This window comes from Palaemon carinicauda, chromosome 3 (assembly GCF_036898095.1).
Source record: "Palaemon carinicauda isolate YSFRI2023 chromosome 3, ASM3689809v2, whole genome shotgun sequence".
Classification (NCBI taxonomy): Eukaryota; Metazoa; Arthropoda; class Malacostraca; order Decapoda; family Palaemonidae; genus Palaemon; species Palaemon carinicauda.
The window spans coordinates 81,868,879-81,881,378 of NC_090727.1; the positions used below are offsets into that span (position 1 = coordinate 81,868,879).

General features: G+C 37.4%; 1 protein-coding gene across 5 annotated transcripts in view; it reads left to right on the plus strand.

Annotated features, from left to right (window-relative positions):
* Nucleotides 1-12,500, plus strand: part of LOC137638353 (TATA-binding protein-associated factor 172-like) — a 271,385-nt gene that overhangs the window by 147,762 nt on the left and 111,123 nt on the right. Inside the window, exon 1 of one of the 5 annotated variants that reach the window (XM_068370390.1) lies at nucleotides 1,009-1,032. The exons of 3 other annotated variants lie outside the window; for them this stretch is intronic. In XM_068370390.1, coding sequence (XP_068226491.1) covers nucleotides 1,024-1,032 — 9 coding nt within the window. In that variant the 5' untranslated portion in view covers nucleotides 1,009-1,023. Of the gene's footprint in view, nucleotides 1-1,008; nucleotides 1,033-8,453; nucleotides 8,483-12,500 lie in introns of those variants that run through there. One more of the 5 variants, XR_011044096.1, reaches the window with a different exon arrangement.

Consider the following 12,500-nt stretch of genomic DNA (forward strand, 5'->3'; position numbering starts at 1 on the left):
TAAAATATGAAAATATCAAAAAAAGTCGAATCAGCTTAAAAACAGCCTTATTCTTATTGTCATTGTTAGGCCTATATGAATTTGGTACAGAGCTTACTATGGTTTGGCGCTCGGTCCGGGGAGGCCAGTCCTCACTGAGTTGCAATATGAAGTTGAAAGAACTTGAAAAGCGACAAGATGGAATTAGAGGTAAACTGGAAAGCTATGTAGTGAAAGTAGCAAAGAACCCTTTAAAATGCCTACAGTTGGCCGCCTGAGATGCAATATTGGCACTAGCCTCATGTAAAATGGTTGCTAAAACACATAAGAACTCATAGTTGTTGTTCAACTTATTCGGTAAAGGATATATGCTAATTTCCAAAAAGTTGGGCTAGGCCTATGCTTAGCTTACGCAGTATGAGGTCTGGCTGGAGGAGGTTTTGTTCGGTAAGGTCCTTCATCCTCGCCAGGGCAATATTCTTATCGTTTATCTTATGAAAATGAACACAAACTTAATTACTATTAAATACAAAACATGAATAGAAAACGTATATGACATTTAAGCAAATAAAAAGAATTAAAACCAAATTCTCCTTGTTTTAATTTTCGAATCTATGGAAAAAAAAAACTCTCAGGTCATAAATCAGTGTTGCCAGGTATGGGGATTTATCCCTAGAGTTTGGGATTTTGGGTGTCTGATGGGGATATTCTGTTCAAATTTCTATGAAGAAAAAAAGACGAGTAAACTTTTATATTGTTGCAATTGATTTGCTTGCGCTTATATGAAGTATATTGAGTCATTTCTATTTTAGTAAAGCCTGCGTGATCAAGACAGAGGAGAACATATTTGTGGAAATGGGGATTTTTAGGTTGTTTTGGGGATATTTTATGAGTTTTGGGGATTTTTATACTAACCCATCTGGCAACACTGTCATAAATGCCGTCAGTCTTGATTAAAGTGTTAAGTGAAGGTGACGTGCGCGCGGTCGCGGTTCATATAATATCTCGTTTCGTGATGAGATTTTAACCTGCAGCTGTACATAAATGTATAATGTGAGTGTAACATTTGATTTTAATGTGTAATATATCAATTGATATTGTTCTATGGGTATTTCCTCGTATGTGTAGATGTTTTGAACTTCGCGCTTTCGAGGCGGGAAAAGTTTAGCCAGCTAATATAGTTTTACGATGCTCGTTTCAAAATATGAGCTTTGCTATAGTAACACCGAGTCTAATTCATCATTCAATACGTCGTTTGGTAAATTATTTATCAGTGAATAATCTCCGGGAAAGAGTCATTTCATCTCTTTTATCATAGGGGAGTTCTAACGCCCATACGAGATTACCATGACAACGTTAGGTGCGGGTGGGCATAAGTCTAGACCTATAGTGTACAGCGGGCTGGTTTTATCTACGTAAATATTCACATGTTTTCCTTTATAAATGAGTAAATAAACAAATAAACAGTGTACATACTAATATACTTAGTTAAGCGATAACATCTGAAGCTTATTTTCTCAAAAATACGAACGTATATCTTCAGATTTCAAAATAAATTACGTGAAAGTATTAACAATTTAATGTGATTTCTTCAATGTTTTCGATACTTTTTATATACTTATGGCTTTAATGCCTTCCTTAAGTTACACATACACACACACAGAGAGAGAGAGAGAGAGAGAGAGAGAGAGAGAGAGAGAGAGAGAGTTGGCTACATTACGAGTTATGGTACCAACTCGTAATGTAGGCCTAGCCAGCTTGAACACACTCTCTCTCTCTCTCTCTCTCTCTCTCTCTCTGTGATAACTCGTAATGTAGCCAGCTTGAACTCTCTCTCTCTCTCTCTCTCTCTCTCTCTCTCTCTGTGTGTGTGTGTGTGTGTGTAAAACTTAAGGAAGGCATTAAAGCCACAAGTTCAGTAACAAGTATCGAAAACATTGAAGAAATCACATTAAATTGCTAATACTTTCACGTAATTTATTTTGAAATCTGAAGATATACGTTCGTATTTTTGAGAAAATGAGCTTCAGAGGTTATCGTTTAACTAAGTATATTAGTATGTACACTGTTTATTTGTTTATTTACTCATTTATAAAGGAAAACATGTGAATATTTACGTAGATAAAACCAGCCCGCTGTACACTATAGGTCTAGACTTATGTTGTCATGGTAATCTCGTATGGGCGTTAGAACTCCCCTATGATAAAAGAGATGAAATGACTCTTTCCCGGAGATTATTCACTGATAAATAATTTACCAAGCGACGTATTGAATGATGAATTAGACTCGACGTAGGCCAACGTTTTCGGTGCGTGAAATACAATTCGCGTTATCTTAAGTTTAGACATCGTCACAGAGACTTTCAATTCACGTTTGAGTGTTCAAAAGGTAGATATATTGATTGTTAGCTTTACGCTATCGTCTACTACAGCTGTCAATAATAATAATAATAATAATAATAATAATAATAATAATAATAATGTTTATTGGACAAAAATATCTGCAAAGAAAGATATCCAATGGAGATATATATATATATATATATATATCCCTTTCTGAGTGGGGATGTCTTAAGGTTGTGATGTGCTTTGTATATTGCCATGATCAGGTAGACTGTACTAGTCAGGGCCACCTATACTAGGTTGGTTTCCTATGAGTGATCATAATAAAATCTTCCACCATCACCAATCCAGTGGCAAGCATGGTGGTCAAAACTGGCCAACCCCCAGACAGGAATAAGGACATGTCTGATGCTCTTGTCCTGCAGTGGACTAGAAACGGTTGCATTTGTTAATTGTTGATCTATATATATATATATATATATGTGTGTGTGTGTGTGTGTGTCATTCGAAGATTTTGTCCGTATTGGAATAGCTAGACATCATTACTGTAGACTCGTAGACTATGCAGAATGCAAAACGTTTGTGTCTTTCTTGCAAGCCAATGAATTGTCTCTAACAATGTTATTTGTCTCAGAAACTAACTATATTCCTATCTGTTTTCAGGTTCAAAGGGTTAAAGGACAGTACGGGACAGTGACCTTGCCCTATCATATATACAGGAGGGCCAAGCAATAGCTAGGCTACTGATGGCTCAGCAGATAGAACTATACGATAGGTATGTAATGTCAATCTATCAATCTATCTTAAGGTAACACTTCCTTCCTTTAATTGATATTGTTCTTTTTATTAAAATTTATGTTTATGTATGGGTGTGCATGTGGATATGTATAAGCAAATAGTCAGTCAGTTTTCCTCTGTAGAATCTCCAAATTACTTTGAAATCTTCAAATATTTTCATTTATCTTCTATTTTTAAATATCAATACAAAAATTGTATTAGAAAACCAACGCAATAGATACTTTCCTTTTAAGAAAAAGGGATTATATATATATATATATATATGTATATACATATATATATAAAGATATATATATATATATATATATATAACGATATATATATACATATATATATATATATATATATGTGTGTGTGTGTGTGTGTGTGTAGATGAAAATCAACATAATATCATGTTCAATAGAATTAAATTTCTACCTCCTACTTGGGATCGAACCCTAGCCCCTTCAAATGAAAGGCCAGGTCTCTCTGCTGGCATGGTTGGAAGCGACCCGACCTTTCATTTGAAGGGACTAGGGTTCGATCCCAAGTATGAGGTAGAAATTTAATTATATATATAAATAAATATATATATTTAATGTATATACATACATACATACATACATACATTTATATATATTTATATATATATATATATATATATATATATAATGAATAGACATCGACATGTAAAATTGAAGACAGCTTCTCTCTCTCTCTCTCTCTCTCTCTCTCTCTCTCTCTCTCTAAAATTACGTTTTTTTAAGTGTATGCTTTTATCTATTTTGCGTATCTTAACTGCGTAATTTGTGTTAATTGTCAAATCCTCATTATCGAAGCATTTGAAAAGCATGCGTATATGAGGGAGGGGTCATTTCAGTTGTTTTGTTAACCAATTGCGTAGGGGTTGTGGTGGCCGATGTGGTAACGTCCCTGACTGGCGAACGCCAGACTGGGGTTCGAGACCCGCTCAAAATCGTTAGTTCCTTTGGTCGCTGCAACCATACCATCCTTATGAGCTAAGGATGGTAGGTTTGGGGGAGCCTATGGGTCTATCTGTTGAGTCATCAGTAGCCATTGCCTGGCCCTCCTCGGTCCTAGCTTGGGTGGAGAGGGGGCTTTGGGTCTGATAAATGTATATATGGTCAGTCTCTAGGGCATTGTCCTGCTCGATAGGGTCATGTCACTGTCCCTTCCTCTGCCATTCGCGAGGAACCTTTAAACCTTTAAACTACATTTATTTTAAGTCTCTCTCTCTCTCTCTCTCTCTCTCTCTCTCTCTCTCTCGTGAGGAAAATAATCACTGATATTGTAAGCGTGTCCGTTTGATGTAAAGAAATATATTAGGAAATCTCTCTCTCTCTCTCTCTCTCTCTCTCTCTCTCTCTCATGAAACATTTCCACTAGAACCTGACGGGTAGAACCTGCGCCAAGTGATAAATACGTAAACTGCAATTGAAAAGTGTTCGCCAGATTCTAAACAGTTGGCATTAATTGGTGTGTATGCACGCAGTATTTATTCCAATCAACTTTGATACATATTGCATTTGTTAATGACTGTAATGAGTCGCTCAAATGTGCAATGAAGTGTAAACAGTTGTTACGTCGTAGACAGCTGTGGGTGGTTCCTTTGGCAGGGTGGGGGGGGGGGGGGAGGACTGCTACCCTTGCTTGTGTGTGTGTGAAGGGGAATGGGGTGCGTGTGTTCTCAAGACGACATAAGTTAGGATTTATATATATATATATATATATATATATAGAGAGAGAGAGAGAGAGAGAGAGAGAGAGAGAGATTGTCAGTAATCAATGGTTATAAAAAAATTTCTTGGTAAACCAAATTTCGGTTTTTGTATTCTTAATGAATGCTTCCGAGTGCTCGCTCTAGTCAATGATTTTATTTCCTTCATGACTCTTCATCTCTGAAAGTGGAGATATTTATATTTGGTTGTAGAAAGCCTCTAAGTGCTTCGATGATCTGTGGATTTAACAAACACGCAATATACGCTGAACACTTTTGTCTTTTATGCAAAGGGAGTAGGAATTTCAGATTTGGAAACTAACTCTCTCTCTCTCACTCTCTCTCACTCCCACTGCCACTCACTCTCTCTCCCCCCCCCACTCCCACTCCCACTCCCACACTCACTCCCACTCCCACTCATCCCCCTCTCACTCCCACTCATCCCACTCTCACTCCCACTCACTCCCACTCATCCCACTCCCACTCACTCCCACTCCCACTCACTCCCACTCTCACTCACTCTCACTCCCTCCCTCTCACTCCCACTCTCATTCCCACACTATCCCACTCACTCACTCCCACTCCCATTCTCTCCAACTCTCACTCACTCCCACTCCCACTCTCACTCCCACTCCCACTCTCACTCATTCTCTCATTCACTCCCACTCCCATTCTCTCCAACTCTCAATCACTCCCACTCCCATTCACTCACTCCCACTCACTCACTCACTCCCACTCACTCTCCTACTCCCACTCACTCACTCACTCTCACTCACTCTCCCACTCTCACTCATTCTCTCATTCACTCCCACTCCCATTCTCTCCAACTCTCAATCACTCCCACTCCCATTCACTCACTCCCACTCAATCTCACTCTCTCCCTCTCCCATTCACTCACTCCCACTCACTCACTCTCACTCACTCCCACTCTCACTCACTCACACTTACTCTCTCATTCACTCCCACTCCCATTCTCTCCCACTCTCTCCCACTGCCACTCACTCACTTTCCCTCTCACTCACTCACTTTCCCTTTCACTCCCACTCCCACTCACTCACTTTCCCATTCACTCCCACTCCCACTCACTCGCTTTCCCTCTTACTCCGACTCCCACTCTCACTCACTCCCTCTCACTCACTCCCACTCCCACTCACTTCCTCGTTCAAGATCAGTTTGTCGTACTTAATACGCACTTATGTATTCTGCGTCTTACTGCGTCATTTATGTTAATTGTCAAATCCACATTACATTAACACTTCGGAAGTTATTTTGCGTCTTACTGCGTCACTACCTCCACCAACGATGTTGGAAGGAGGCTATGTTTTCCGTTGTGTGCGCGCGCTTATGTTAGTGTTGTTGTTTGTTTGTGAACAGCTTTTTGACCACAATTTTAATCGTTTAGTAATGAAACTTGCAAAGATTAACTTTGTAAAAAACTGGAAATGATTAAATTTTGGAAGGTCAAGGTCAAAGGTCAAGTAAAATATCCAATTCACGTAATCAGCCATAAGTTTGGACATCGTTATCACTGAGACTTCAAACTTAATATTTAAGTGGATGAAAATCCACGTCTTTTACAATTATGTATTGAAAACAATAGCTTGGGTCCTTCATGATAGAGAAAACTATAATTATTAAGCCACTGTTTAACCATTAGGTGTGAGGTCCTTTAAATATTTCACTTTCGCTTTGAAGGATACTGCTTTTATGGTCCTATACAGAAGGAGAATCTTTCTCTCTCTCTACCGAGACGAAAGGCAGAAAAGACTAAAAACTGGAATGGTTCCAGAGATTTACTATTTTTGAAACGGATATATTGACGTTAAGGAGTGATATTACGGTCACCAACCTCTCTCTCTCTCTCTCTCTCTCTCTCTCTCTCTCTCTCTCTCTTTTACAGTCGCCAATATTTTACCTAAACATGGCTAAGAACAGTATATTTTTACGGAGAATTTCCGATTAAACACGGTTTATTAAACAATACAATCTCTCTCTCTCTCTCTCTCTCTCTCTCTCTCTCTCTCTCTTAAAATTACGTTTTTTTAAGTGTATGCTTTTATCTATTTTGCGTATCTTAACTGCGTAATTTGCGTTAATTGTCAAATCCACATTATCGAAGCACTTGAAAAGCATGCGTATATGAGGGAGGGGTCATTTCAGTTGTTTTGTTAACCAATTGCGTAGGGGTTGTGGTGGCCGATGTGGTAACGTCCCTTGACTGGCGAACGCCAGCCTGGAGTTCGAGACCCGCTCAAAATCGGTAGTTCCTTTGGTCGCTGCAACCATACCATCCTTATGAGCTAAGGATGGTAGGTTTGGGGGAGCCTATGGGTCTATCTGTTGAGTCATCAGTAGCCATTGCCTGGCCCTCCTCGGTCCTAGATTGGGTGGAGAGGGGGCTTTGGCGCTGATAAATGTATACAAGGTCAGTCTCTAGGGCATTGTTCTGCTCGATAGGTTAATTGTTGTTGTGTGTGTTTGTAAGTGCGTGTTTATTATTATAGATTCTATTTGATCATATTGTGATAATTTTTTTCAAAATGATAATGACTTGATCTAACACCATTTAATCTTTGGAAATTTATTTTGATATAAACGATATTGTTATTGTCTTAGCTTAGGTCTAAAGAATAGTGCATTCAGTACACCTCACGCAATGCACTGTAGGCATTAATTGACAGTCTTCCCGGTTTGCTGTTTAGGTTCTCTAACTATCTTATATATATATATATATATACAGTATATATATATATATATATATACAGTATATATATATATATATAGTATATATATATATATATATACTGTATATATATATATATATATACTGTATATATATATATATATATATTATATATACTGTATATATATATATGTATATATATATATACAGTATATATATATAATATATATATATATATATATATACAGTATATATATATATATATACAGTATATATATATATATATGTATATATATATACTGTATATATATATATATATATACTGTATATATATATATATATATATACTGTATATATATATATATATATACTGTATATATATATATATATATATACTGTATATATATATATATATATACTGTATATATATATATATATATATATAATTATCATCACTAGCTAAACTACAACCCTAGTTGGAAAAGCAGGATGCTACAAGCTTTGTCTCTTACCTTGTCATCCAAGAAATGTACAGCGTATAATACGCTTATGCGTTTGTGCATATTTATATATGCGTAAACTTATTTTGGGATACGGATGAGTTTATTTTTAATTTCTATTACATAATTTACTTGTTCTTATCCACGTTCTTTATTCATGAATATATAAATTTTTTCTAGCAATCAATTTACAAACTTACATTTTTATTATCCAATTTTATTAGTTGTAGACACTAATGGAATAAATTATAGATGAAAACAAGTCCATGGTTTTAATCCCACCAGCCAATGGGACAAGGGCTTCCAAAGCCTTTTGACAGATTACGAAGCTTTAAGCCAATAAGAGACGGTAATAGAAATGACAGGCAAAGTTGAGGTCTCTGATTGGCCAAAGGACCTCTACCTACTTAGAAATCTCATTGTGGGTGACAGGTTGAGACGGTGAAGACGGACTGTCGTCAAGGTGAGCTAGTGGTGAAAAATACGACGTATTTACTGTTTTTCTTTATATTAGGACGATGTTTTTAATTTTATAAACTGTAGAGATTCGATTATAGTCAAAATAATTATCTGGTAATATAGGAATAACCAGTTTCATAATAATTTTCGAGAAATGCTTTGAGCCAGTGACTTCTAGAAAGGTTTTTTGGTCAGCCATTACACCATGAAAAAAATTCCTTTTCGATTTTTGTGAATATTCCAAGCTACCGAAGACAATGTAGGATCGTGAAACGAAGACAATGGTCTTCATATTACTTTAATTTAGGATCGTGAAACAAAATTACAGTGTTTATACCGCTAATAAGTAGTTGGCAATTAAGAGAGAGCGTTCAACATGGTATTTTTTTATTTAGATAAGCACCAAGGAATTTTATTACATATTGGACAGAATTTTAAATGTATTATTTTACGTTTATGTATTGAAGGTGACGTTCGAAATCGTGCAAACCAAATGACATAACTATTTAGTATAAATATATACATTAGCCTAATTTCTCATTCGAGTAGGCTTCGTAAATTATATAAAACAGGACTGTATATTTATACATAGTATGAATACTAACACGGTAAATATACGCTATAGAATATATACAACTATTTTCTACGCAAGTTGTATGAAAGGTTTGAAAACTCTACAGCCGTCTCCGTTAACAATTGCGTTGGTCTTTAAAGTGTTAGCCACGCCCACTTTATATATTTAGCTATTTCGTTACCCTTAATATTATTGTATTTAAATTATATTTAGATAAAATTTAGATTGGTTATTATAGAAAATACTGTAATGATATATTTGTATTGAGAAATATTATACAAAGCTTTTCACGTAAGATATAGGATGTTAAAAAAATCGAAATATTGTGATTTTATTTGCTAATTTGTAGTATATATGTGTTTTGTCATTTTCCCGACGGTAATTTACGCTTCCACGATATACATTGGCGTATAATGAACTGTTTTTGACTTGCGTATAGTGACCCTTTAGTTGGTGTCACTCGGACAAGTTAGCGAAAACTGTTTTGTCCAGTTTTGTTGGACACAAATATGACGGACAAGAGTTGTCCGGTTGTGAACTGTGGAAAGGTTTTGTAATGACACACTCTCTCTCTCTCTCTCTCTCTCTCTCTCTCTCTCTCTCTCTCAAGGAAAATAATTACAGAAATGTTTACACAAACTTAAAACTACTTTTATTATCATAAACCATCGTTGAGCAAATTAATTTTGAATATAATAATTCCAATAGTTAAATTTTGCATAATTCAGCCGACAGACAACAATTTTTTGGTTAATATATGGAAGTTAAATTAGTTAAATTGTTTTTTTTCCCCGGAGTTAAAGTACCCTGTCCCGTTTATAACTATGGTATAATGACTTTTTTAGTTAGTGTCACTCGGTTAATTTGAACAAAAGGGTTTCTTCCAATTTTTCTGGATAAATCATTTTGTGATGTGGCGTTGGCGGAGGTCTGCGCTCTAAAGAGTACTCGTTCTAGTTATTGATTTTATTTCCTTCGATTATGTGGATTTAACAAATACGCAATATGCTGTGTGATCAGTTAAGCTTACTCATGTGAGTGTCTTCTATGCAAAGTGAGTAGAAATATCAGATTTTAAAACACACACACATTCTCTCTCTCTCTCTCTCTCTCTCTCTCTCTCTCTCTCTAACGCCCACTCATTCCCACTCCTACTCACTCCCACTCCCACTCTCATGTCCACTCCCACTCTCATGTCCACTCACTTCCACTCCCAGTCTCAGTCTCTCACTCTCACTCCCATTCCCACTCCCTCCCACTCCCACTCCTACTCCTACTCACTTCCAATCACTCCCACTCCCACTCTCACTCACTCCCTCCCACTCCCACTCTCACTCATTCACTCCCACTCATTCACTCCCACTCTCACTCATTCAATCCCACTCTCACTCATTCATTCTCACTCACTCTCGCTCCCACTCACTCTCGCTCCCACTCACTCTCGCTCCCACTCACTCTCGCTCCCACTCACTCTCGCTCCCACTCCCACTCACTTTCGCTCCCACTCCCACTCACTTTCGCTCCCACTCCCACTGCCACTCTCACTCTCTCATTTACTCCCACTCCCAATCACTCTCACTCAATAGGCTACCACTCTCATTTACTCCCATTCTCACTCTCTCTCACTTACTCCCATTCTCACTCTCTCTCACTTACTCCCACTCACTTACTCCCCCTCTCACTATCTCTCTCTCTCTCACTTAGCCACCCTCTCTCTCTCTCTCTCTCTCTCTCTCTCTCTACGAACCTTTCAAGATTCAGTTTGTCGTACTTTTACGCACTTGTGTCTTCTGCGTCTTACTGCGTCATTTGCGTCAATTGTCAAATCCACATTATCGAAGCAGTTAGGAGCTTCCCCCCCCCTATAACTTTCCCTCTCTCGGAATATGGAAGAAAGCATGCGTATGAAGGGGTAATTTCATTAACCTTAGCTTGGTCGAAGTCATTACCTCCGCCAACGAAGTTGGAAGGAGGCTATGTTTTCAGTCGTCTGTGTCCTTGTGTTAGTGTGTTTGTTTGTGAAGAGCTTCCTGGACACAATTTTAATCGTTATGGAACTTGCAAGGATTAACTGTTAGGTAAAAAGCTGGAAATGATTAAATTTTTGAAGGTCAAGTAAAATATCCAATTCACGTCATCAGCCATAAGTTTGGACATCGTTATTACAGAGACTTCAAACTTAGTTCATATTTGAGTGTATGAAAACCCCACGCCAATTAATACATAATTTAACCATGTTTCAGATAAGGATATATCGAAATATTTCTCATTTATCAATTCTTGAATTACAATAGACCAATTATTAACAGATTGCAAAGGAACTGCAAATTTGTTTCCTTCGCCAAACTCGAAGGTTTTACGAAGGGCGTGTGTTTAACCTGTCATCGTTTGCTGGTTAGGGTAACTTAAAATTGATTGTCATAAGAATTAAATTCTTCTATTAGTATTTTCATCTTTTAATTGGTTTTGGCATTGAAATTATTTACATATAAATCAGTAAAAGTCGTTTATAATTATATATTGAAAACAATAGCTTGGGTCCTTCAAGATAAAGAAAACTATAATTATTAAAGCCACTGTTTAACCATTAGGTGTGAGGGCTTTAAATATTTCACTTGCGCTTTAAAGGATACTGCTTTTCTGGTCCTATACAGAAGGAGAATCCTTCTCTCTCTCTACCGAGACGAAAGGCAGAAAAGATTAAAAACTGGAATGGTTCCAGACATTGACTATTCTAAAAACGGATATATTGACGTTAAGGAGTGATATTACGGTCACCAACCTCTCTCTCTCTCTCTCTCTCTCTCTCTCTCTCTCTCTCGTATTTTACCTAAACATGACTGAAAACACTATTTTTACGGAGAATTTCCGATTAAACACGTTTTTTTTAACAATACTCTCTCTCTCTCTCTCTCTCTCTCTCTCTCTCTCTCTCTCTCTCTCTCTTCCTCCATTAAAATTACGTTTTTTTTATGTATTTTGCGTATCTTAACTGCGTAATTTGCGTTAATTGTCAAATCCACATTATCGAAGCTCTTAAAAAGCATGCGTATATGAGGGAGGGGTCATTTCAGTTTTCAGTTGTTTTGTTAACCAATTGCGTAGGGGTTGTGGTGGCCGATGTGGTAACGTCCCTTGACTGGCGAACGCCAGACTGGGGTTCGAGACCCGCTCTAAATCGTTACTTCCTTTGGTCGCTGCAACCATACCATCCCTATGAGGTAAGGATGGTGGGTTTGGGGGAGCCTCTGGGTCTATCTGCTGAGTCATCAGTAGCCATTGCCTGGCCACCTTCGGTCCTAGCTTGGGTGGAGAGGGGGCTTTGGCGCTAATAAATGTATACATGGTCAGTCTCTAGGGCATTGTCCTGCTCGATAGGACAATGTCACTGTCCCTTGCCTCTGCCATTCGTGAGCAGCCTTTAAACCTTTAAACTACATATATATTT